The 24,133-nt window shown below is 50.3% G+C and overlaps 5 protein-coding genes and 1 long non-coding RNA gene across 10 annotated transcripts; 4 read left to right on the top strand and 2 right to left on the bottom strand.

The window, feature by feature from the left end:
* Positions 1 to 188: 188 nt before the first annotated feature.
* Positions 189 to 8,272, bottom strand: nup160 (nucleoporin 160). 2 transcript variants are annotated; one of them, XM_077732550.1, is made up of 32 exons: positions 8,120 to 8,272; positions 7,333 to 7,438; positions 7,022 to 7,232; positions 6,726 to 6,942; positions 6,378 to 6,568; positions 6,012 to 6,245; positions 5,844 to 5,941; positions 5,699 to 5,783; positions 5,562 to 5,630; positions 5,411 to 5,494; positions 5,165 to 5,335; positions 5,007 to 5,103; positions 4,786 to 4,942; positions 4,581 to 4,711; positions 4,266 to 4,423; positions 4,064 to 4,197; positions 3,930 to 4,000; positions 3,699 to 3,837; positions 3,450 to 3,519; positions 3,283 to 3,381; positions 3,116 to 3,223; positions 2,958 to 3,053; positions 2,676 to 2,770; positions 2,395 to 2,597; positions 2,187 to 2,341; positions 1,974 to 2,037; positions 1,753 to 1,863; positions 1,399 to 1,624; positions 1,183 to 1,324; positions 741 to 866; positions 423 to 518; positions 189 to 328 (listed from the first exon to the last, which is right to left on the bottom strand). In XM_077732550.1, exons 1-32 carry the CDS (start codon positions 8,235 to 8,237, stop codon positions 230 to 232), a joined length of 4,161 nt encoding a protein of 1,386 aa, XP_077588676.1. In that variant the 5' UTR covers positions 8,238 to 8,272; the 3' UTR covers positions 189 to 229. The 2 variants fall into 2 exon arrangements, with proteins under 2 accessions (XP_077588676.1, XP_077588677.1); XM_077732551.1 differs by having other exon boundaries at positions 1,974 to 2,034.
* Positions 1,172 to 9,084, top strand: LOC144207218 (uncharacterized). Its single transcript, XR_013328604.1, has 6 exons — positions 1,172 to 1,666; positions 2,158 to 2,255; positions 3,669 to 3,814; positions 4,552 to 5,348; positions 5,425 to 5,621; positions 5,853 to 9,084. It is a non-coding gene; the product is annotated as an uncharacterized LOC144207218 (long non-coding RNA).
* A 653-nt stretch (positions 9,085 to 9,737) lies between these two features.
* LOC144207217 (cofilin-2-like) lies at positions 9,738 to 12,359 on the top strand. The gene is made up of 4 exons (XM_077732553.1): positions 9,738 to 9,906; positions 10,998 to 11,308; positions 11,385 to 11,461; positions 11,618 to 12,359. Exons 1-4 carry the CDS (start codon positions 9,904 to 9,906, stop codon positions 11,728 to 11,730), a joined length of 504 nt encoding a protein of 167 aa, XP_077588679.1. The 5' UTR covers positions 9,738 to 9,903; the 3' UTR covers positions 11,731 to 12,359.
* Positions 12,360 to 12,892: 533 nt separating this feature from the next.
* Positions 12,893 to 14,212, top strand: exosc3 (exosome component 3). Its single transcript, XM_077732552.1, has 4 exons — positions 12,893 to 13,230; positions 13,467 to 13,616; positions 13,680 to 13,831; positions 13,902 to 14,212. Exons 1-4 carry the CDS (start codon positions 12,997 to 12,999, stop codon positions 14,107 to 14,109), a joined length of 744 nt encoding a protein of 247 aa, XP_077588678.1. The 5' UTR covers positions 12,893 to 12,996; the 3' UTR covers positions 14,110 to 14,212.
* Positions 14,213 to 14,421: 209 nt separating this feature from the next.
* Positions 14,422 to 16,017, bottom strand: LOC144207312 (polyadenylate-binding protein-interacting protein 2-like). 2 transcript variants are annotated; one of them, XM_077732709.1, is made up of 4 exons: positions 15,851 to 16,017; positions 15,097 to 15,223; positions 14,891 to 15,028; positions 14,422 to 14,753 (listed from the first exon to the last, which is right to left on the bottom strand). In XM_077732709.1, exons 2-4 carry the CDS (start codon positions 15,217 to 15,219, stop codon positions 14,682 to 14,684), a joined length of 333 nt encoding a protein of 110 aa, XP_077588835.1. In that variant the 5' UTR covers positions 15,220 to 15,223; positions 15,851 to 16,017; the 3' UTR covers positions 14,422 to 14,681. The 2 variants fall into 2 exon arrangements, with proteins under 2 accessions (XP_077588835.1, XP_077588836.1); XM_077732710.1 differs by having other exon boundaries at positions 15,097 to 15,246; positions 15,851 to 15,941.
* Positions 16,018 to 16,108: 91 nt separating this feature from the next.
* Positions 16,109 to 23,876, top strand: matr3l1.2 (matrin 3-like 1.2). 3 transcript variants are annotated; one of them, XM_077732708.1, is made up of 22 exons: positions 16,109 to 16,162; positions 17,542 to 18,284; positions 18,498 to 18,559; positions 18,636 to 18,674; positions 18,740 to 18,864; positions 19,101 to 19,162; positions 19,429 to 19,545; positions 19,700 to 19,825; positions 19,896 to 20,066; positions 20,255 to 20,379; positions 20,456 to 20,759; positions 20,866 to 20,937; positions 21,005 to 21,104; positions 21,175 to 21,191; positions 21,265 to 21,387; positions 21,465 to 21,593; positions 21,752 to 21,877; positions 21,951 to 22,081; positions 22,238 to 22,643; positions 22,716 to 22,911; positions 22,979 to 23,094; positions 23,159 to 23,876. In XM_077732708.1, the coding sequence occupies exons 2-22, from the start codon at positions 17,613 to 17,615 to the stop codon at positions 23,219 to 23,221; spliced, it is 3,282 nt and encodes a 1,093-aa protein (XP_077588834.1). In that variant the 5' UTR covers positions 16,109 to 16,162; positions 17,542 to 17,612; the 3' UTR covers positions 23,222 to 23,876. The 3 variants fall into 3 exon arrangements, with proteins under 3 accessions (XP_077588834.1, XP_077588832.1, XP_077588833.1); XM_077732706.1 differs by lacking the exon at positions 16,109 to 16,162 and adding an exon at positions 16,720 to 16,875; XM_077732707.1 differs by lacking the exon at positions 16,109 to 16,162 and adding an exon at positions 16,763 to 16,871.
* The last annotated feature ends 257 nt before the right edge of the window (positions 23,877 to 24,133 follow it).

Below are 24,133 nucleotides of genomic sequence, written 5' to 3'. Positions count from 1 at the left end.
GGTGCCAGTTCAAGCAAAAATAAATATGGTGCCATTATTCCAGGGTTTGTTTGATATTCTAACGTGGATTATATAACTTTACAATCAACCCACTTTTTTGAATTTTGCCACGTTTTTCGTGACCCATTACACAAATTTAAGCCTAGTCTAAATGGAAACCGTATCTCAAATGAGGGAAAAAAGCGCCATCGTTTCATAAACCAATTTATTTTGTAACAAAAACATGTATTTACATTTGGAAACCCGAGTGTGTGGCCAGTTTGACGGAAGTGGCGTGCTCCACCATCTTGTGGTACTCTCCCAGTTTGTCTCGGAGCTTGTGGTAAACCTGAAACGACCGGAAACGAGCGTCACCGACCGGAAACGGGTGTCATCGGCCGTCAATGGCGCAGGCAAAACCGTGAAAAAAGCGGGACACTCACATCTCGGTGGCTTTGCGCGTCCTCCAGCGTCGCCATCAGTTGGTCGACAGAAGTGTACGGCAGCCACACGCCTGGACTGCGTGCCGACAACGGTGCCTGAAATACGCTCCAATTAACTTAGGGTCAACTGATATCGCCCGTCATAAATTATGTTCACTGTTTAGGTGCTTGCTCTTTATACGTATAACAAGTATTTCTAATTGCTTATATCGTGAATGTCATTTAAAAAAAGGTATCAAAGTCTCAAATATCCAAAATAAGTTTAAAGCATGTACGGCAAAATAAACAAGAAAGCATCACTCATGATCTTCAATGTACCTTGATCCCAAAGTATTGGTGGCCATGTCCTAAAAGCGCATCCAAGTACTCAGTCACCAGCTCGCCGGCTTCCTCCAGCAGGTCAAAGTTCAAGTAGAGGCGAAGCAAAGCCGGCGCATCCATTTCCTGCGGGACAGTCACCGTTATTTATTAACATTAGATCCTAATTGCACTTCCTTTATTGGCCCCTCCCATTTAAACACATGTTCTGCTAACAAAAGCTGTTGTTGCCAAGTGACTGTCCTGTTAACATGTATGTACTAGTTAGTACAGTGTAGAAAGGTAGATATGGTCATTTAATGATTTGTTTTTAGTAGCATCCTGCTATCAATCAAACCATTAGGAACGCAGTTTTGCATGGAAGATGGTGAAAGATTTGAAAGGCAAATTCATTTTTGCATATAATGACATGTGTGGCTATTTCCATTTGCTAGGCCTTTACCTTGTAAGACTTGAGCAACCAATCAGGCGGCGGCACGCCATGTGACAACAGCTTGAGTAGGACTCGCCGCAGGTGGACGCCGTTGGCCGATGGGAAGCGGGAAAGGAACCAGGAGAGGAGTCGCCACGCCTCGTCCGTCGCACTGAACGGGAGGACGAAGGCGGCGCTGTCAGGCCGCCTGCCGGACGGCCATCCCGCGACAGAAGGGGGCCTCACCTGGACTCCTTGGTGTTGACGGTGGACGGCAGGCGATTGGCCGCCAGCCACGGCCAGGCCTCGTTCTGGGCCTCCTCGCCGCCCATCTGGAGCTTGACGCATCTGAAGGTCAGGGCGTCCAAGAGGGCGTCCGGCGGGAGGCCGAAGACGCCGCACAGACGCAGCGCGCACGTGAACAGGCCGGCGTCCAGCAGCAAGTGCAAGAGCTGGTGCGGACCGGCGCCGCCTGAAAAGAAAACCCCACGTGACCATCAATGCCGGCCACTAAGTAAGTTTATGGCTTTGTCTGATCCGTTTGAATGGCCAGGCATCCCTCGCTCACACTTGAAACGGGCAGCGGCGGCGAGCACGTACCCGCCACGGTGACGGCTCGCGGCTGATGCTCCGCCAGCGAGAGGCGACACGTGACCAGGGCCAGTTCCTTCTCCAAGTCGCGCAGCTCCAAAATGTCCACCTGACGCTTGACTGAAACACAGTAAATGACCATATTTTGACTTAAGTCTCTTTTTCCCCAAAACCAAAAATTTCCCAAGATATTACAGTATCCATACATTTCACTTTGAATATTTTCCTACCTGGCGGGGCCACAAAGTCTCCGTCCGAGTTCCGTTTGGGAGACGCTCCCGGGCGCTCGCACTGCTGCGTGACAAAAAAAACAACAACAACAACCTTAATCCTGTCTTGTTACAATATGGACTCACGGTCACATTTCAATTTGACTCTGGGTTAATAACATTACAATATATGATTTCTTGGCAGGCCGATTGGAAAAGAGTGCGCTAAAGTACCTCGGGGACGGGCAGAACCATCCAGGCGTACTCCGGGCGGACCAGACGCAGACAGTTGATGGCGGCCAGGTAACAATTGACTTGCTTCTTCAAACAGCGCACGGAGCCCACCTCGCGGCCCAAACGGACCCCCAGCTCCAACATGGCGGCGCCCGCTAAGATCACACAATAAGTCTCGCGTGCGCGCTAACCTGGCGGCGGCGCGTACCTTTGCGGTAATTGTGTCTGTTGACGTGGAAGGCGTAGAGGAGTTCGTAGTAGTTGTGCGCCAGGAGGTCCATGCCTCGCGCCCGTGACTCGATGATAGAGACCACCTCGTCGTGAAGGTCCACGTAGGGGAAACAGACCAGGTCGTCCATCTGACCTCGTTCGCACAGAACCACCACTAGCTGCCGGAGACAATCCAGCTGCCTACGGGGGAGGAGGGGTGTCATAGACGGCGGGCTCAGCACGCTAAGCCGGGTGCCGCGGCCACCTCGCTTTACGCACATGCCGGAATCCGGATTCTGGATCATGGCCTGGTAGGCGTCGGCGTTGTGTGCCAAGTCCAAATGGTGCTTGAAGATGCGAGTCCACAAAGCCGCCTGCATGTAAACAAAGGAGAAAAATACTTTGACATTGATTGACAAATGAGTTTTTCACTAGTAAAGATCCAAATGGGAGGGGGGAGGGTGGGAGTGACAGAACGCTCGTGCGGTCGCCATCAAGCCTTCTACTTCAAATGGCTTGGACGTCACAAATAGCATTTTTTTTCGCAAGCTCGCCAGTCACCTGAGCACCGACGTCGTCGGCGGCCTCGGCCAGCGCCGCCGCGGCCAGTCCGATCACCGCCTCTGGGTGACCGGTGTCCTCTAGCAATCTCAGCACCTAAAAACAGCACCGTTAGCACCAACGTCGTAACGAGTAGCACTTCGCTCGCCACCGCGCACCTTGTTGTAGTAGCAGAGCTTGGGTGGGCCAGCGCCGCTGCCGCTCAACCTCAGCAAGAAGTCTTCCTTCTCCGCCTCGGCAGCCGCTTCCCGGAAGCACCGGCAGGCCTGAAGCCAAGGGGCGGAGGTCAAAGGCCACGTTTCCGACGGCGGAGGGCACGCCTCACCTTTTGACCCTCGCCGTTGGCTAGGTAGCATTGAGCTAACATGAATCGGCACGAGCCCATGTTGACTTGAAACCAGCGGCCCGTCAAGCGTGCGTAGTCCTGCGTGAGAAAGAGTAAGCCGCCTGTAAGGAAGCCATTTTGACATGAGGCCAGGGCGGCGTGCTCACCTGTAGCTGAGCGTATTGGCGGTTGGCCAGGAGCCACTCTGGGAAGCGGAAGCTGGGATTGGCCGGCCAGCTGGCAAAAGTGCCGGTTAAGGGAGAAATACTTTACTGCTAGAATTTTTGTTGGACCCATGACAAAAAAATAATAACATTGCTGCACGGTTTTGCAGTATAGTTATTTTGGCATCATTCTTACGGTGTAATTCACATTCCCTCTTTCAGCCTACGCATCAACGTGAAAGAAAAGGATACAGCAAGTGAGCCAGCAGCCGAACCACGTCGGTGGCCGCCTCGCTCCAACTGACGGCGCCCGAAGCCGCGTTGTGCCAGAAGACGTTGCGCAGGATCAGCTGGCGGGCAAAACTCCGGTAAAACAGCTCCACCGCCGACCCTAAAAGACACATTTACAATAATGGGCGTCCCATCCATTTGCAGGTCTCCAACCAAGAAACAACAAAAAAGTGGATTGATTTATTTTGTAACCTGTGCCGACGTTAGCCATCGGGGGAGCGTCGCTGAGTCGCAAAGCGTCCAGGTGCGGCAGGTTGGCATCTCTGTGGGAAAAACACAGGTGAGGTCAAGAGAGGTCAAGTCACGAGAGAGGCGGGTCCACTCACCCTCCGCCGCTGTCTCGGACACAGACGCTCTCTCCCGCGCGCTTAAGCAGAAAGTAGGACGACAGGAGCTGAGCCGTGCGCGGGACCAGTTCCTGTTGGATCTGCACGAGCTGAGCGCCGCCGTCCGGCAGCACCTGACGCGGGGCGACCACGCCGTTAGCCCGTCGTCGGACGAAGTGGCCAATAGCGCTGGCTGGCTTACGTGGTCGCCCAGTCGCAGGCAGAGCTTGAGGAGGAGGAGCAGGTCCCCGCAGAGGCGCACGCGCACGGCGCTGACGCGGCCCACCGCTCCGCACAGCACGCGCACGGCGCCGGCGCCAGAGTACATGGGAGATGTGGTCGGGCGTGGGGCGCTTTCGTCTAAACGCAAACACACACACGTGATTGGCTGAAAGACGTTAGCCCTGAAATTCTTGTTTTGTTAGTATAACCAAAACAAAAAAAGACATTTATGACAAAGAAAAAACAAAGTGTTCTCTTTTCTTCAGTGTTGGATGGATCGTGCGGTGGCTCGTACCTGCTAAGAATGGCGCATCACCCAAGTCCCAGTCCATCTCCAGGTCCAACTCCCTGAGCAGGAGCGAAAGGGTCGCCGTCAAGTTGCGAAAGTCCCGCAGTTTGCTCTGGATGTCCTCCATCGCCGTCTTACTGCTCAGACGCGAGAGTGCCGCGTGACCACCGCGCACCCGGACCCCCCGAGCCCCCCCGTGTGTGCCACTGACTTGGCCCCCGCCAGCATTGCCTCCAGGACCGTGTCGGCGATCCTATCGGGGAGGTCGGCGCGCTCCAGCGCTTTCTCCACCTCGGCGGGCATCTCCGGGGGAAGCGCGTCCCTCAGCAGGCGCAGGCACGACATCAGTCCGGCCACCGACGACCATTCTGAATGCGGGTGAGACGTCAGGACACACTCGCTCGTTAGCTCGCCGGACGACTTGACATTCACCCTCGGCGAGCGGCGCGTCGTCGCAGGGGACTTTGCCGTCCGGGGACAGGTAAAACTGGTCCACGGCAAAACAAGGCAGCAGGAAGGACAGGGAACCCTAAAGGAAGGAAAGGTTGATGGCATCCACCGATCGATCGGGAGAGGGCGGCGACGCGCACTTTTTTGAGGAGGCACGCCATGTGGGTGTGCGGACTGACGGCCACGGCGAGCGGCGCCGACAGAACTTCCTGGTACTGAAGGCAACAGGCATACAACTTGGACCAGAACTCCACCTGAAGGTGGCGAAATTCCTCCTGGGTGAACTCAAATTCCGTCACGCTGTTCTGGAGCTGAAACAAAGATGTGAGTATTTAAAAAAAAAAAAAAAAAAGGATTTATTGGCCAGGCCTAATGGTGTTCCTCACCTGGTTTTCCACAGCCAGCGCCACTTCTTTCTTCAGCGCGTCCAAGGAGACGTCAGCGAGGAACTCGGGGCCTCGCCGGAAGATCTGAGCCAAACAGAGGAGAGGGCGTTAGACCCGGCCGGGGACGGTCGCCACGGTAACACCTGCTCACTTGGAGAGCTTTGACGATGGCCGCCGTGGAAAAGCCGGGCGGAGAAAAGATGGCGTCCAAGTAGGTCTCCTGTTGCGTGCATGGCAATTATGGCGGGGCGAGCGGGGATTGAGTGCCCGGAGGGGGGGGCCACTTACCCGGGGGTCCCGATCTGGACCCACGTAGACCTCTTCTGGAGGAGAATGTTGAGCGAACACCTGATTCCACTGAACCGGTCCTTTCCTGATACACACGGGCAAAAACAATTTACATCAAGTCAACTAAATGAAGCGTTTCTCTCACCCTTCAAAGTGGGCGTGTTTGAGCACGCTGCCGTGGGCGTCGTCCTGCCACAGGGCCCAAACGTCAGTGGCGGTGAGCACAAAGTCTAGCGGCGTCTCCTGCGTCAAATGGCGGCGTGAACAAAAGAGCCGGCGAGAAAGTGGCGAGCGGAGAGACGGCGGGCCGCACCTGATGGCAGAAGAGCGAGGAGACGCGGCGCAGGTCGAAGCGCTCGCCCGCCGGCACCAGCCGCAGGAAGACCAACTGCCCTCCGAGGGACGACGCCACGTAGACGGCCAGCCGAAGACCCGATGCGGAGCGGGGAGTCAGGCGCAGGCGGTGGCCTCCGCCCGCCCCCCACTTGACGTCGGGGGACTTGGGCACGTAGTCCCGCACGTCTGCCTCCAGCATGCATGCTTGGTCCTTGGAGCACAAACAAAAATTCAAGCTAAGTCTCCAAACACAACCATTAAAAACTCTGGATTTTCCCATTTTCCCATTTCTTCTTTTTTGTTATAATGATTTTTTCTTATACTTATTGGTTTTCTTTCTTACCCTCAGAGACCAGGCTCGCAGTTTGTGGTCATGACACACGGCCATCACCAGCGAGTCGTCTTCCAGCTCCAGCGCCGCCACGCTGGCCGCGCGGTCCGGCGGACTCTGATCGCCGCGCATGGCGCTCGGGATCCAACCCGACAGCCGCTGCATGACCGAACTCCTCCGCAGCTCCGACACGTACAAGTCGCCTGGCAAACAGAGAGCCCTCAGGCAAGTACACTTGACATTTTTTCAAAACCATCTACACTATAGCCGTTTCTGTTTACACTGGATAGTTTGAAGTTGCGGCACTACTTAATACCAATGTATTAAGTATTACTTAATACATTGGTGTTTGGCGCTCACCTTGCGGAGGCAGCGTAAGTACGACGACGCCCCCGCTGGCTCCCGCCAAGGCAAAATTGGCATCCCCGCGCCGGGTTAGCCACGCATTGGCGACCCCCGCGGCGCCGCCCAGGGGCAACAGCGCCAGCGGGGCGGCGGCGGAGTGACGCGCGTCCTCCAAGTGAAGCTTGCTCACGTCCGTCAAGACCGACTGAGCGTGAAGTTCAGTTGCCAGCTCCTGAAGGAGCAAAAAGTCCAAAAATGAAATGGGGCTTGCTCGCTCGCTCGCTAGCTAGCTAGCGCATAGCTGTACTTACGCCACGGTACGTGCGCTTGGGGTGCGGCAGCGGCACCCTGTGAACGCTCCGATTGGTGGCGATCAGCAACACCACCTCGTCGGGGGTCTCGGTGATGGCCACGCCCCCCGGGAGCACCTGGCAGTGAGTGAAGCGCAGGCGCAGCGCATTGTTGAGCAGGTCGCCGTCCAGCGAGTGCTCGGCCAGCTGCACCGTGTCGCCCGACGTGCTCCTGGCGGCAGAAAAAAAGTGGCGTGGAAATTTAGAAATGGCTACTAAATGGGAAAAACTAAATGGGTCAATACGTATAGACGTCCTCACGATGAACTGACCATGAAATGAATCTGTCGGAAGCCAGCGAATGCGCTTCTCCGTTGTCGTAGTGGAACGCTCCGGCGGCGTCGGTGAATTTGACAGCCCCTGGAGCGGCCGATGAGGCTGCAAACAATCATTATTATTATTTTCAATCGAGACAACAGAAAAATTGAAAGTTTCGGACAGTGAAGCACTTTTATGCAAGTACATCTGTGCCAAAGCATTTTTGTGCATTACATTCACAGTTAAATGACACCCTTTAATAATAATGATAATTTTAGTCCAATATTTTTTTAAGGTGTTATTAAAATGTCAATATTTCCAGTTAGAATAAATTATTAGTAGATCAGATCAGTCAAGCGCATATGAAATATACGTGATCTGCAAATTAAAGGAGAAGTATTGTGTAATGACATATTTGATATATTTCGACGTTATTCAAGGGCAATTCAAAAAGTAGTTTGGGGTGGTTACATTGTAATTGATGGTTTTGATTCAGCAACAAGCGCTAATGCAGGTGCAGCTATTTTGAAGGGTCAGATCGTCTTCTTATTTGGCAAAGTTAGGACTTAAGTGATGATCAAGACCGGATAATGTATTTATTTTGTTCTACATAACACGAATTTGTCCAAAGTCCTAAAGGGGCTTGACATAAACAGATGGGCGCCTCATTTGAAACTCCCGATTGCCCGCCACGGCTATGATGCTAACACCACTAACTAGCCGCGTTTATCATCCGCGCTGCGTAAAAAATGCATTCGCAGGCAGAACAGTCGTTGCAGCGAGTGCGCCGTCTCCATTTACCGATGTTAATTTGAACTTCGCGGACCCTCCGGACGCCATCCCGCTCGAAAGCGCAGATTTCAATAAAACTTCGGCCCAAAGTCCCCGCCATGTTGGCCTCGTGTATGAGTGATGTCATCAGTGTAGTCAGTGCGTCGTCTGCTCTCTTAAAGGGACAGAACACCTTCGGCCATTGTAGTAACGCCATTGTTTCATTGCTAGGCCCACTTTTGGCTAAAATGAAGATAGCACTCTTAAGACCCTATCGAATTTCATTAGACCTACCTCTTCTTATACTTTATTTACTCTGTATTTTGCTTTATATGCAAGATTTTTGAATGTAGAACAGCCGTAGGCCACCTCAAACTTGTTGTCCGCTTGGTTGCCTGACAAAAAATCCTCTCTGACTCAATGGAAATATGGAACAACGGATCTACTCTTGGGCAGTGATGTACTGTATTAAGAATGTATGTTATTTTCTTCACACCATGGTTTTGTATATTTTCACCTCATTATCCACCGACATCTCCTTTATTTTGAAGAGATTTGTTTTGAGTGTTTTGCATCTTCAGCAATACGACAAATACAGCTCTTTACATAGAGAACAGTGTTATGGAATTTTAATATAGTTATTATTTTAGAATGTTGTCAGAAAGTGGAATACATGTTCAGCAAAAAAAGGGGGATTGGTGCGACCAGTCTTGGGTGTAGTCCGTATTTTGCCTGAAGTCAGATAGGATAAGCTCAAGCACCCTGTGAGTGGAGTTGAAAATGATTTATTCCTTGTGACTTCCACCCAATTTTCTATGAACCATGAAGAGAACAAAGAGTGTGTTGTTGCAGCCTTTGAAACAACAAAACAAAGTAGAAAATCATGATGACTGGTGTGTATGCAATCCTTTTCTCAACAGTAGCCTACTATTTCAAATTATTTCAGTCATCACCCCTTTTAAATGGGGGGAAAAGGCGGCCTCTGTTCACTGCGTTTGTGTGTGTGCTTCACAAACGTTTACCATGGCGATTTTTTGGCGTTCCTTGTTTCCTTATATGGCGATGAGGGTCGCGGGGCCACGCCCCCTAGGCGGGCACGTTAAGAAGCGACGTTCACTTCCTTATTTGGAAGTGAGTTCAACTAAAACTCGCAAAGGGGAAGGGGACACGAGAGGGCAGACAAAGAGAGAACAGGGCTGGAAAATGGCCAAACGAACGCCCTCGCCCTCCTCGAAACACCTCCTGGCGTTTAGCCGGGGTTAATATACAGCGCCTGACTTGTTGAAGTAGGGGAAAAAAGACAAAACAATCACGTTAAAGGGGAAAGTCATCGTCAAACGGCGGCCATCTTGCAAGGGGCACGCAGTTTGCATCTGACAACAATGTCTCAAAAACGACATGATGCAGTTGTATATGTTTTATTTCAATTTGATTTAATTTTATCTAACAAAAAACAAGCCATCAGTTTTTAATGACAAAACAGCATTAAATCATAAAATATGATTCGACCCCAAACATCACAGTGCCTGACACAAAATGTTATTTTTCTTTTTACATATACAAAACCGCATCGGTCATAAAAATGTACATATCACGAGCAAATATTGTCGGTCACACAAAACTAAATAAAAGACCTGTTCAATTATTTGGGTTTACGCGCTCGTGACCGCCAGTCACGCTTTCGGGGACGCGCACGTCGACGCGCGCACGCCGCGTCGCGACAGCAAGGCTCCTTCTTCATCATCATCATCGTCAACACCCATCAGTGCTCCATTCAATTTCTACCGAACGCGGACCTTCTCCGAACTATAGCAATGGTAAGTTTAACGACGCCTATTACCGGATTTTACATCTTTTGTCTCATAGCTTCATAACTAAACAACATTTTGCTGGGGTTCCGTTCTGTTCACCGCCTCGTTTTGAAAAGAAAGATCAAAAGTGCCGTTTTTGGCATAGCAAACGTAGCCGGTCCCATTAGCAGCCACAATAGCCAACTGAATGCTGAGTCGTTGTGAGAGAAAAAAAACCCGTGTGTTTTAAAGCGTCTTAATGTTCCACATTTGCTTCATCTTTGACGTGGAAATGAAAGTCTTTTATTTGGGGACTTTTTTGAAAGCTTAACAGCCTGACGCGAGTGGCGCAATTTCGTCCATTTCCCGTCATTTTTCCCATATAAAAACATTTTTTTGTGGGTCTGCGCGCACGAAGTTCTCCGTCGCCTCGTCGGCGTCTGTGGGAATTGAAGCATCCCGTTAATGGTTGTCATGGCTGTGCTGCCTCTTTGTGCTATTTTAGCCGCGGGGCTCGGCGTCTACTCGCTTTCGTGACGGCTTGGCAGGTGCAGAACAAGCTAACGGTATTGTTAGCGTGCTAAGCTAACGCCGTGACATCCTTTACGGGTGGGCGAGTTGTGGTTTTCCCCCCACCTTTGCGTGCTTAATCACTTGTTTGACGCCAACTCGAACTTCTCGCAAGTCGAGACCTCCGAATGAAATGATATAAAGAATTTTGGAGGTATTTGAGTCTTCAATTCATTTTGTTTGTAAATACTAGACGCTACTTCTCTTTTTGTGACGGATGTCCGTCGTCACTCACGTGTGCTGCATTCAGGGCCCCACCCTGTATTTGGTGCAAAAGGGCATTCATGCTCGAGTGGTGTGGCAACAAAACTCCATTCAATTTGCCTGCTAAACATGAATTTGAAGACTACAATTTCAAACAAAATTTTGGAAGTTTTGGACCGCTGCATCTGGGTCCCCATTGCACATCTTACAGTACCGTGGGAAAGGATACTATACATCACAGCCACATAATTTACTGCTGTGCGATATGGGGAAAAAAAATCTTGGCACAAATCAATTAAAATTATTTCTTAAAAAAACTGTCTATCTCCCTCTGTTCTTGTCAGGCATCGGGCGTGAAAGTGACAGACGAAGTGATCGCAGTGTTCAACGACATGAAGGTGCGCAAGGCGCAAGCCAACGAGGGCGAGAAGCGCCGGAGGAAGAAGGCCATCCTCTTCTGCCTGAGCAAGGACCTGAAGAACATTGTGCTGGATGACGGCAAGGAGATCCTGCTGGGCGATCTGGGCGAAACCGTGCATGACCCCTTCCAGCACTTTGTCAGCATGCTGCCTAGCGATGATTGCCGCTACGCCCTCTACGACGCCACCTACGAGACCAAAGAGACCAAGAAGGAGGACCTGGTCTTCATCTTCTGGTTAGTGACGTGGCGGGCACCCGCCACTCCGCGCAACCGTTCCCTCTGTAACCGCGTGTGCCTTGCGTTCCGACAGGGCTCCCGATAGCGCCCCCCTCAAGAGCAAGATGATCTACGCCAGCTCAAAAGATGCCATCAAGAAAAAGTTCCAAGGTGTGTCACCTCACAGGCAGCCACAGTGGCGTCTTGGCGTGAGATGTAGAATGTTGTCCAGCTGTCCTATTGGACACCCAATTGCCTTGCGTGCATTCCAAATAGGGTGGTTGAGATGATCAAAATTAAAATGTCTTTTTTTCCTGTGTCTGTCAGGTATCAAGCACGAGTGGCAGGTGAACGGCTTGGAAGACCTGAAAGATCGGCACACCTTGGCAGAAAAACTGGGCGGTAGTTCAGTAATCAGCCTGGAGGGGTCCCCTATATAAATATTGCCGCCATTTCCTGCCCCCCTCGACTTCCCCGACTTGCCCCCTCTTTTCTGGCTTTGTGGAAGGCCTTTCAGACACAGTTCTGACTTGTCTGACACGTTAATTGAAAAAAAGCACTCCGGCCCTTTTGGCCCCTCTCTTGTATTTGTCCGGGGTCGGCCAAAACGACTTCTGCTTCGTACAACTAGGGATATCCTTTTGGGAGAGGCCAAATTGACTCTTGCTTCCTACATCTATTGTTAATTCTTGCATTATGTCGTATTAGTACGACTAAAATGTCTTTCGTTAGCCAATTTGTTTACCGTGAGAGAGTAATGCATGCAAGACAATTGAAAATAGACACCCATTAAAAATCAAAAGCATTAGATAGATTAGATACCATTACACTGGATAGTTTTGAAGTTGCAGCACTAATTGTCACATTTAACATTTATGGGAGGTCAGTTGATATTACATCACTGCAAATTGATTATAATATAGAACTGCACATGTTGTTAGCCCCCCCCCCCATATCTCACAAAGCTATTCCCAACTGTAATATTGCATATGTCAAGAGTATGTGATCAATTTACGATAAAAAAAATGCTTACACGTGCCTGAAATGTTTCATTAAAATAATAGCTGTATGTACATTCCTTTTTAATAAGCTGTTTTGGAAGAGCTAAAAAAAACAGCAAAAGTAAGTTTGAATTAGTAATTAAGTTCTTTTTTTGTTTTAATTTACAAATGATGTTACAAAACATCCATAATTCAATACCCACGTCAACGACGCTATACATTGATAAATTCACAACGACAACATATACTTTACAATAAATTACAGGAGGAAATGGAAAGAAAACCTCTGTTGGCGTGATATCTGCTGTTTTTTTTTTATATATACGTTGTGGCAATTTGCAACCGTGAGGTGGGGTTGTTATAGACTGAGCTAATAACTGAGGGCCATTTTGCATGGACATAAGTAATGTTCTCCCCTAATTTACTCGTGGTTAGTACTGTCGCCAGATTTACTAAAAATGATTTTATACGTAGCAATTTATAGTGAATGTTGACTATACATATATTTTCAAGTACGCAATTTGCTCACTGTAACGTAGGTACGCCACCGAGGCAAAATGGCCGACAAGTGACAACTGACTTCGTTGACTCGCATGGCACGTCACGACATCTAGTTTAGTGTCAGATATCTATGAACCGCAACTCTTAGGAAGCCGCAAGCTAGAAGCCATTATCACATGCCAGCTAGCGAAAAGAAAAGCGGGCATGTTGTCTCAATTAAAAGGAAAAGTTGGCTCGGTGCTATTGCCGGGAGATGAGTTTGCAATGGACTCCCTGTCCACCGGCGACACCATCTCCCTCTCGGCTCCTTCGAAGCCCAACAAGATGGTTTGCGGACCTGGTCTACGTCGTTGCGGCGACCGCCTGCTGGTCTTCAGAGGTGGACTTCTGCGGCACAAAGAGCCCAACATGTTCTGGATCGACGCCCATCAGAAAAGGGTGACAAGTTTACATTTTAACCCTCACCCCTGTAGGGAATGCTGGAGTTGACCACGCTGTTGTATAGTGATGTCATCAATGTGCGTCAAAGTCGTCTTGTTTATAAATTAATTTCTGTTAACATTGCCATTATTGGATGTGGGAAGCGTGTATCTTTACTAGTGGATGAACACTTATTTGATAACTTCGTGGTTCCTATTGACGGAGGTATTCTATTCGTTTGAACCTTTTTGTAGTATGTGGCTGCTAAAGGAGAAACGGTTATCGGCATCGTGACGTCCAGGACCGGCGACTTGTTCAAAGTGGACGTGGGCGCCAGCGAATTAGCATCTTTGTCCTACCTGGCCTTCGAAGGAGCTACCAAGAGGAACCGACCTAACGTGCAAGTGAGTCTTTTGCGGCGCCGCCCTGCCCTGTACAGCCGTCTGAGCTCTTATTACACATCACAGGTGGGCGACCTGCTCTTTGCACAATTGCTCGTGGCCAATAAGGACATGGAAGCGGAGCTGGTTTGCGTGGACAGCGCCGGACGAGCCAACGGAATGGGAGTGTTCGGAGCTGGTGGTCTTCTCTTCAGGGTGTCGCTGGGACTGGTTAGGCGGTATGTGGAAAATAGCTCTAGGACTTCTCACTTTGTTCCGTTTGCACCATGGGATCTCTTCCACTTGCAGGTTGTTGGCCCCCCAGAGTGATATACGGGCAGAGCTGGAGCAGCTCTTCCCCTGCGAGATGGTTGTGGGGATGAACGGTCGCGTATGGGTCAAGTCCTCCAGCAATCAGCGGACGCTGATCCTCGCAAACCTGCTAGAGAGCTGCGAGAACATGACAACCGCGCAGAGGCGCCAAGTTTTGGGCAAGATGGCACAGGGAAGTTTCTAGGTATGGCAGGGAGGCTGACACCAGACGGAAGATAATTTGCAAGGATGAAAATATATTTTTAAACACGTTTTTGTTAAATAAATAAAAAATGCCAGACCCTAAATTGTCCCACGGATGTATAAATGGCTTGTTCGTCTTTGTGCCCTGCGATTGGCTGGTGTAGGCTCATGTACCCCGTGATGCTTAAGGATAAGCAGGCCAGAAAAGGTTAATTTAATGATCCATCGCATTTGAACTGAGATTCAAATATGTTCATATTGGTAAGAATTGGATGTCTATTGGGTTAAATTGACACACTGAGGCAAGTTCAACTGAATTTTTCCAGCAACATTTATTTTCAAACAGTTTTAAGAAAAATATACTTTTTTTTGTTCTTTACAACATTTTGTCTTAGCGCTACAGTAGTTGAGTGCCTTCTGTAAAAAGACAGCAGCAAAGCAATTTGGGTAACATCACCTACCCGAAGCCACGACAGCTTAACGCCACATCACACATGACAACGTGAGCAAATCAGAACGCGCAATTACAATCGAGCACGCCAGAGCTGCGGCCATTTTGTTTAGGCCCTCTGGTCACATGATGTGCTTTTGGATGCCGGGCGTGAATTCTTTAGCGTTGGGGTTCAGGGCACTCATCATGTTGGTCTTCACATAGAAAAGAAAAGGAAAAAAACAGGGTTAAGTGTCGCCCTCTGTTGGGTGGGAGGGAAACATGCACACTAATTTATGAGGCCAGAGGTCGTTTTTTTGTGAAAGCTTGAAGAATTTTGCTTGGCACTTACCACTGCTCGCAGATTGATCTGGAGGGCGTGGCCATCCGGCAGGTCTCTGGATGGAATGAACCAATCCTGCTCCTCCTCTTCCAACATCTCCTGGAAGCAGCGCTCCATGAAGTACTCCTCCCACAGCTCCTCCACCACCTGTGGCCACAGAACATCAGCACATGGCACCATTTGGGTGAGCCCCACGCCGCCGCTGCCGCTCGCACCTGTTGATTGAACTCCTCCTCGTGCTCCATCCACAAGTACTCCGCGAACGGGTCGGACTCCGACGGGCCGTTTGGGCTTGCGTCTTCGGTGAGGATCACGTGACTTGGCCTGGGGTCTTTCATGATGCTGTAAATGTACACAACCCTGCACTTGAGTAGACAAAATGGTAAAGTGCTGTCCCTTATTTTTTTTTAAAAAAAGTATCAGGGCACAAAAAAACTGGTTTGGATATAAAACTACATACGAGTAGCACCCCAACTGCTAAGCCAATAATACAAATGACTTTATTATGGTATAATCGGCAGATCTTAAAAATCAGGTGACTCGGAAAAATTGCGGCTTTCATGTTTATCCGTTTCTAAAGATTTCAAAGCCCAGTTATCGTATGGCAAATGAAGGGGATAATTAAAAGGGTCTTCAGAGCTGACTTCTGCTGCCCATTATTGCCCTTTGTAAGCGTTGTGTCGTCATCTGCGGAAGTAGGTCAAGAAATCCGTTTACCAGTGAAGCTGTAAAAAATAAAGTCCCCCAAAAGCCACATCGACAGACATGGGCCGGGGTTGGTTGTGACTAAACTAGTGTAGTATTTGTATTTGTTTGCAGCGGTGTCACAACGGTGAGAAGCAAAGAAGGGCTAATTGCTAATCGTTAGCAGCGCAATAGTCGTCGGCGTGTAAAGTCATCGCGCCATCAATAAAATTATTCCCATCGATCAAAAAATACGAATATTTAACGTCGGTGCCACGCGCTTACCTGGAAACGACTTCAACGAGGATTCTGTCTTTATTCTTGTGCTGTCAGCCTCAGACTGTAATGGCTTCCAACTCCTGTTTGTTTACCAGACGACGTAACGCCGAGCCTGGTTGGGATTGGTTTAAATGGCAAAAAAGGGAGGCGTGGGCGAACAAACTGCCAATCAGAACGAGAGCAGGGACAGATTGCTTATCAACACAACTGCGCACAAAAGTGGGGGCATTAAAAAAGGGGCGGTGGTATAGCACTAAAGTAGGTTAAAGACATTCAGGATAAACACGAAAAGATACATGCATGATTGACCGCCAGCAGGTAAGCTACAGCTGCTAAATCCATACAATATTACTTCTACGTATTTACAATTTCTACATAGAGAAAGCGAGAGGTGACTAGATGTTAAACTCGCTCTGTGAGCTAAGCGCGACAACTGTCATCACTTGTCTGCCATCATGTGTCAGTGCCATTCGATAAATCAATGGAGCGTGTATCCAAACAATCACAGACATACAATACAAAAAAGAGAGCATAGTAATACATTACTCCACATTACAATTCCAAGAACTATACAAAAGAATATAGAAATATAACTATTTGAAGTATGCAACTACGACACGTTGGAGAAATACACTTTGACTTGAGGGACTTAAATTTCACATAAAATTCGATTGCTTAAGATATTGAAATGTGCAACAACATTTCTACTATTCATACTATGTAGAATATCAGCTTTATTATCCTGATTATTATTATCATTTTTATGATTAGTATTAGCTAATTATACCCAATTTATGTACTAGCAAATAAAAGCAAGAGCCCCCCCCCCCAAACCCACGTCATACGACGACGTCTTCCACCTTCGTTTCCCGCCTCGACGTAAAGAGGGCCAATCATAATACAGCATGCCATTGTTGCCGAGAAATCTTGTGGGACTCTCCATGAATGCTATCTCGCGAGACTTGCGTAGTCGCCATCGGCTAATTCGTTCGTAGTTCTTGAACGAGCAAGACAAGCGAGACAAAAGGCAGGTAGGCAAAATGAACACTAACTCCTCCAACTTTATCTGCTTTATATTATCTAGCGTCACTTAACTGTTAACATGATGTTGATTTGAGTACATTGACGTCACTATCCTCCACTGTATGTTTTGTGGCCAACGCGTTTTCCGACAACCTAAAGCTAATAGCTAACTTTAGCCCCGTCGACGGTCACTATCAATGCTTTGTTTCCCTTCCTAGTCGTTCATTTGGACTCGTTAGTGACTACTTGTTCACTATTTAAACGAAGACGGGTAAAATGCACCATTAGTGTGTATATTCGGTGACGTTTTATGAGCATGTTTGCTTAATATTAGCCTAGCAGTTCTGTTGCTAGCGCGTCTGCTCTCGCATATTCCATCCAACATGTCGTTGGACTCGAAGCTACTGTGCGTTGACTTGAAGTGGATTCAGCGTGGTTGGTGCAATTGCTCCTTTTCTATCAGTTGATTATTGACGCAGAAGACGTTCTTGCTGGGTCTCTGAACACGTGACTCCTTTTCCATTTCGAGCTCCCTGCTTTGCGTCGGCAGTGGACGTTGTTATTCCTGTGTCTCTTCTCCTCCTCATTGCTTTTGTAGCTACTGTCAACCCTGTTTGGGTGGAGACGAAGACCACAATGTCTGCTTTTTGTGCTTGTCATTGACTGTCTTTCAGGACTGGGCTTGCCTCTTTGCTGCAGGCTCCATTTTGCCTCTTGAACTTGTTCTCGTCCTTTTTGATCCACGATGGACGGCGCCTCCAAGGGCTTCGCGCCGGGACGTGGTCTCCTGGCCGCCGCAGAGAGCTTGAACTTCAACATGAAAGACCAGCGGCCCGTGCGGCAGATGGGGGGCGGGCTTTCGGGCGGCGGCGATGACCAGGATAGCGGCTCGCGCGCGCCCCGCGGCGGTTCCGGCCATCTGGGCAGCACCATGAAGCTTTTTGCCAGCTTGGGGCTGTCACCTTCCGATCTCGATGCTCTGGCTCAGATCCCCGAAGAAGACATCAGCGTGGACACGCTCCCACAAATCCTCATGCAGCTGAAGAACCACAAGGCGGGGCGAGGGCCCAACTCCGCCGGAGCCTCCGACCACTCCTACAGGGGGGGCGGCTGGGACGACGGGGGGCCCATGGGTGGCAGCTCCTCTTTCGGCCAGTCGGACTTTGGCCTGGGCTCCATGCAGGACTCGCCCATGGGCCGTGGGATGGGCTTGAATTTTGGCGCCGACGTGGGCAACCGAGAAATGGCAGTGGCTGAACTTTCGCGACGCGATTCCTACGACGGTCCGTTGTCCAACTTCTCCACGCGCCGGAGGGGCTCCCCGTCGCAAGGAAAAGTCCAAGACTTCTTGGGTGCCCCGCCCCCCAGGTTCCCGCACGTGTGCTCTCTTTGTGACTTTGATGTGCATTCCATCATGGTGAGTAGGCCACGCCTCCCGCCGCCGCTTCAGTCGTGCGGGAGCTCCTTCCTTTTGTCTTGTGCTCAGCGCATTCTCCTTGATTTTCTTTGGAGCACGTAACCGTAATGGCCAGCTCTTATTCGCCCAAATGCCGCTCTCGCACGGCAGGGAGCGTTGTCGCGCGGTTGCCGGGGCGACAGCGTTACTTATTTTTTGCGTGCGTGTATATAGGAGTGGACCCAACACACGAACGGACTCCGACATGCCGAGAACAGACGCGTGCTGCTCAACATGTGAGTAGCGGGCACGGAAATGCGAACGCTATGCCTGTTTTTGGTTTTTCTTGACGTTTGCTGTCCCCTTTGGCAGGTACCCAGAATGGGATCCGAGCGGGGTTCCCAGCAGAAGGTAGGTTAGCGCCGGGCACATTTCCACACTGTTGTCACCTTCTGACCTCCTGGCCTCTGCTCTAGTGGAATCATGGAGTCCACCAACATGTCAGCGGGGCTGCTGGGACCCGCCCCCCAAGGTCTCGGCCCTTCCTCTAGGAGGCCGTCCGCCTGGGGGGAGATGGACTCTCGTCAGATGCCTTACAAACGTATGTAATTTTCCTTCAAAATCCATACGCCGACCCCCCCCCACCCCCCCCCCCCTGTAAAATTAAATTACATCTGCCTATACATTAGAAAGCCCATTGACACTGATGATCTAATGGTTGATATGTCAACAAAGTACATTGTATTTTTAGCGAGGCTTGGCGAGCTTTCTTGGAAACTGCTCTAATTCTGGTTTGATTGGATTAACCGTGTGATATGTCTGACCATTGTTCAACAGGACCTTCTGGATCGGGAATGGGTCTTGGCATGTTGGGACAGAACCGCTCGGGACCTAGCATGGTCAGTCTATTTATAAGTCTTTCCATTTGTGTATGGTCCCTCTTTTGATTTGAGTTTTTTTTTTAATGGAAAGAAAAGAACCAGCATGATAATGCTACAGTGTCCTAAAGGCTGTATGCATTGTCAGGCATCAATAAGCCTTCCATTAAGTTAACCAGTCCCGAGTTTCAAAAAAAAAAAAAATGAGGACAAGGTCAAGGAGATTTGCAAAACCCTCCTTTTGCACTGATGCCACTTGAGAATTTGAATTGGAGCTTTTTCCACAGCTAAGAAGCCGTGTGGTGGTGGTCAAATACGACAGAAAGCCTCTCAGCAACAAGAATTTGTTCGCCTTTGCTGAACCTTTCGGCCGTCTGCAGGAGCATCTGGTCCTCAAGCACAAGGTACTTTTTGTAGCCAATGTAGCTACACAAACTGCGGGTGCGCCAACACTAGCCTGAATCCCCCCCAACAATAATAAAAAAAAAGAGCGTTTTAGCCCTAAAGGAATTTGTGTACCTAGGCCAGCCTCACTTGAACGTGGCGTCTTCCCTGCAGGCTTTTCTGGAGATGCAGACGCACGAAGAGGCCTTGGACATGGTCAACTACTACCAGCAGAATCCAGCTATGCTCTACGGGAAGTTCATCACCTTTTACCTGTCCGAGGGACTCATGGTCATTCAGGTAAAGTCGTCGCCGGCCGGCCCGCCAGCACCCCACGCCCACGTGCGACCGTCCGTCTCTGGCCCCGCAGAAAGACGAAAGGACAACGGATCGTACTACCTGGGATGGCAAAAACCGCGCTCGCAAAAGCAAGGTGGTCTTCTTCTCCAACCTCCCCAGAGAGGTCAACAACAAGAAGGAGCTACTTGGTATCGCCGAACGCTTCGGCACGGTGGAGAAACACCTCTTCTTGACCGATCAGGTGAAGCCTTCGGTTAAATAGCCGCTATCCCCGTAGTCCGTGCCTTTGACATTAATGGACGTCCAGTCACATGGATTCCCTTAGCTGTGAATTGAAAGGATTTTTTGTAGTGACATGTACTGCTGTCTGTTTTTTTTTTTAATTCCGTGGTTATTGCTTTCGGCACTCGACCGATGCTTTTCTTCCAGGCGTTCATTCAAATGGGAACCTGCGAGGATGCCGAGATGATGGTCAAGTACTACGTGGCCAACCCGCTCACGATCAGAGGCCGGAGCATCCGCCTCAACATCAGTCTCAAGTACAAGACGCTCTAGTGAGTCCACGTCGTGCCGCGTCTCGTGGCCTCGGGGCGCAGTCTCACCGGCCCCCTGGTTTTGACGCCCGCTCAGCATCGACCTCAAGCAGAAGGAAGCGGGCGGAGGGAACGCTCGAAAGACCGGAGACAAAAGGAGGCGCTCTTGCTCCGGGAGCCGAGACGAGAGCGCCGCCAAATCGGGGTCGGAGAACGGCGAGGAAGTCGCCGGGGTGGTGGAAGAGGAGGGAGAGGAGCGGGAAGAAGAGGAGGAGGGGGTGGAGGCCGAAGAGCCAATGGCTGAAGCCGAGGCGGACGGGGAAGAACATCCCAGCCAAACACCGGCGGAAATAGAGGAGACGGAAGGACGGGAAGACGACGAGGACGCCGTTCAGGAGAAGGTGATGTGGCTGCCTGCTTATTGTAGCGTTGTTTGTTCAATGGGTGGCAGAAAATGGCCTCGTCATTTTGTGCGGGGAAAGAAATCTTAAGAGCATTTCTTCACAGGCTCCCGATGACGGCGAAGCAAAGGACCAAACGGGCCCCGGCCAGTTGGAAGCGGCTGACGGCGCCGAGGAGGTAGAGTTCTTTAGCCCGCAAGGGCCGGTAGCCACGGTGCGTGCGCTAAGTTTTCCGTGGTCCTCAGGACCAAGACTTCCTGGAGAACATGGAGGACTTTGTGACGCTGGACGAACTGGCCGACGAGGAGAAAGAAGCGGAAGAGCAAGGACGCTCCGACAAGATCGGTGAGCCGCCGACCTGGCCTCCGTCCCGCCGTGGTCTCGCCCCTCGCTCACTCTCTCTTCTCCTCTGCAGACCCGTCCAGGCAGGGGGTACGCCTTGGCGTCGCTAGCGTCAACCGGAACCCGCCGGCGGGAAGTCATTGCCGGCCTTTCTTCCCATCAGGGGCTGCGCGTGGTGAATATCCTGGGATTCAGACGAGGCTACAAATACATGGACGAGCTTCTGGGGCTAGCCACACCTTTCGGCAAGCTGGTCAAGCACCTGATCCTGGACTGGAGGCCCGAGGTAGCGTCGTCGACGGCACGCGGCGAGCTCCCGCGTCGACGACCCTCGCGCTGACGCAACCGCTCGTTTCCCGCTAGGCCTTCTTTCAGTTCTCCACCGAAGAGGAAGCTCGGGCCATGGCCAAGTTCTACAACGGCAACGTGGTGGCCTCTGTCTGTGGGCGTCCGGTCAGGGTCACCCACTCGCTGACCTACCCCATCATCCAGGTGAGACAAAAGCCTACTTGTCGAGGTGGTCATTATCACTTGTCGGCCATTTTACGTCAGTGCCATTTGAGGAGGCGTTTTGCTCATTTTGGGTCATTGCTTTATTTTAGGACATTTTTATGATGAAAAAGCTATGCTATCACTTTCTGTGATCGTAGGCCGGTTCCAGTAAGGTGGTGTACGTGGGGCAGCTGCCCAACAAATTCGAAGACCAGGACATCCTCAAACTGGCCGAGCCCTTCGGCAAAGTCAAAAAGTATTTTCTGAACCGCCTCAAGCGAGAGGTAGGCGCCGCCGCATTTGAGGCCCGGCCGCCCGTCGCGTCGCTCGCTGGAACGCTCTCTTTTGCGCCCGCAGTGTTTCCTGGAGATGGAAAAGGCGGATGCGGCGGAAGAAATGGCTCAAGCCTACAAAGCCAACCAAGCCAGACTCAACAGTCGACGTCTTCTCATCTACGTCAGTAGGAAGTACACGCAGCTCAAGTACGGGTAAGTCCTGGCGCCAATTCAACACCGGCATCGGTTATTACAAAGTTGAGAAAATGTGAAAATCCACGCTAAAATACTTTTTTATGGGGATTGATAAAGTAATCTATGGCATTACTTCTTGGACTAATGAGCCCCAATGTTGCTCTCAATTTTCAGCCACAGGTGCCCCAACACGACCAAGAAGGGTTCAACCGGCAGTTCGCCTTCAAAGTCCTCCAAGGCCGCCGAAGAAGAACCCCCGGTCAAGAAAATCAAGGAGGAGAAGCCAAAAGAAGCGGAGGAGGCGGAGCTGCGGGAGGAAGAAGAGGAGAACCATCAGGAGGAAGAGCAAGAAACAGAGGCTAAAGGTGCCGAGCAAGACGAGGAAGCTGAGGAGGATGGGATGCTTCAAGGGGAGGACGAGGAGGAGGAAGAGGAAGAGAATAAACCCCACGAGAAAAAGGAGTTGACGGAAAGTCCGGAGGAAGAGGACGAACCGCCGGGCTCTGGTCAAAAGACGTTGGCGGAAACTCCGGGGGAGAGTCTCGCCCATCCGGAGACGGAGCACAACGCCGGCCCGGACGTGAGTTTTCTTCTCGGTTTCCCGTGGCAGAGTGTCCAGACGGGCGTCTCACGGACTTTTGTCGCCGTGCAGCGGACAGACGAGGCCGAGGAGGAAGAGGAGTTGGAGCCAGAGGAGGAGGAGAAGAAGGAGAAGAAGGAGCAGCCGGAGAAGGGGGAGCCGGAGCTCCCGGCAGAGGCATTGCCCCCCGCCAACTTGAGCTCCTTGGAAAGCAAAAGCAGCACGGCGTCCCTGCCGCTGCCGCCCTTCCAACCCGACACGCCCATCGGTGAGTCGGCAAGCGAGGTGGAACGAGGCGCCCCCAACTCAAGCTTATTCTGACCCCCTTCCCGCAGGTGTGGAGCACATCAAAATGGGTTTCTACTGTCGTGTCTGTCTCCTCTTTTACTCCAACGAAGACATGGCCAAGAAGACGCACTGTAGCAGCCAGTCGCATTACGACAAACTCCAGGTGAGTACTGTCAAAGGCCCAACCATTGTCACCGCCATCACCGCCCCCGCATTTATTGTTTCAGAAACACCTGGAGAAGGAAGAGAGCAATGTGGAGAAAAAGCGAGCCAAAAAGACAAGTCTCTGAATTCCCATCAAATGTTTTTTTTGTACGTTCTTCAGTAGATGCTGATCTCTATGATGAGAGCTTCTTGGGTGGGTTAGCCACTCTCTCATCCTGTTCATTTCCGCGGTTCGTGCGGACGCGTCAGCATGCTTCTCCTTTTAAACAAATAAATGTTTTACAAACTTGAAGTAAGCCTGTCAAGAGTATGGAAGCATCGAGCCATACGGAAACACTGCGTTGGAAAAGTCAGCGTCACAGACATTGGGTTCATACTAGCGTCTCCTGAAACACTGTCAAGATACCATATTTGATGGCAAAATTATTAAGCAGTTCTTTTGTTTTACACGACCACAGGTCACCAGAAATAAGTTTTTTTTTTTTTTATTGTTGTTGTTGTTGTTTTGGTCGCTATGTTTGGTTTGATTTCATTTTTACTTTGCACTGCTCTTGAATGTTATTGACAGCATGTCTCTTGGCGATCAACTAGTCGGTGGGACGGTACATCTCCACAGAGTCAGAAGAAGAACAAATGGCTGCGAGTCCATTCCATTTGAAGTGGGGAGGGGCTGGGGGTATCTTTGCTAATGGGAGACTGGACGTCTTGTACTCGCCACATGATTGGATGCTGATTGTCAATGGTACTTAAAGAGAAATAAAAAAGGTTTATAATGCGGTATTAATGAGTATTCTGGAATCTTATTCAACCTCCGACTCAAAGGGTTAACAATAATATAGTAGTGAAAAAAACTTGTGATTGAAATACATGTATGTTCGCCGACGCAAAATGTCAGCAAGACACTTAAGTGGCCGCATTTAGACATCTAGCCTAATTTGTCATATCTGTCAGCTCTTTCCTGTCGAGGTCCCTGAGCTGCGTCTTTGGTGAGTACTTAGCGCCCTCAACAGGCCAGGAGTACGAACGAGCATTCCATG

Source organism: Stigmatopora nigra, chromosome 14 (genome assembly GCF_051989575.1).
Source record: "Stigmatopora nigra isolate UIUO_SnigA chromosome 14, RoL_Snig_1.1, whole genome shotgun sequence".
Lineage (NCBI taxonomy): Eukaryota > Metazoa > Chordata > Actinopteri > Syngnathiformes > Syngnathidae > Stigmatopora > Stigmatopora nigra.
The sequence above is the reverse complement of the archived record's forward strand: the minus strand, read 5'-3'. Positions and strand labels throughout refer to the sequence as shown.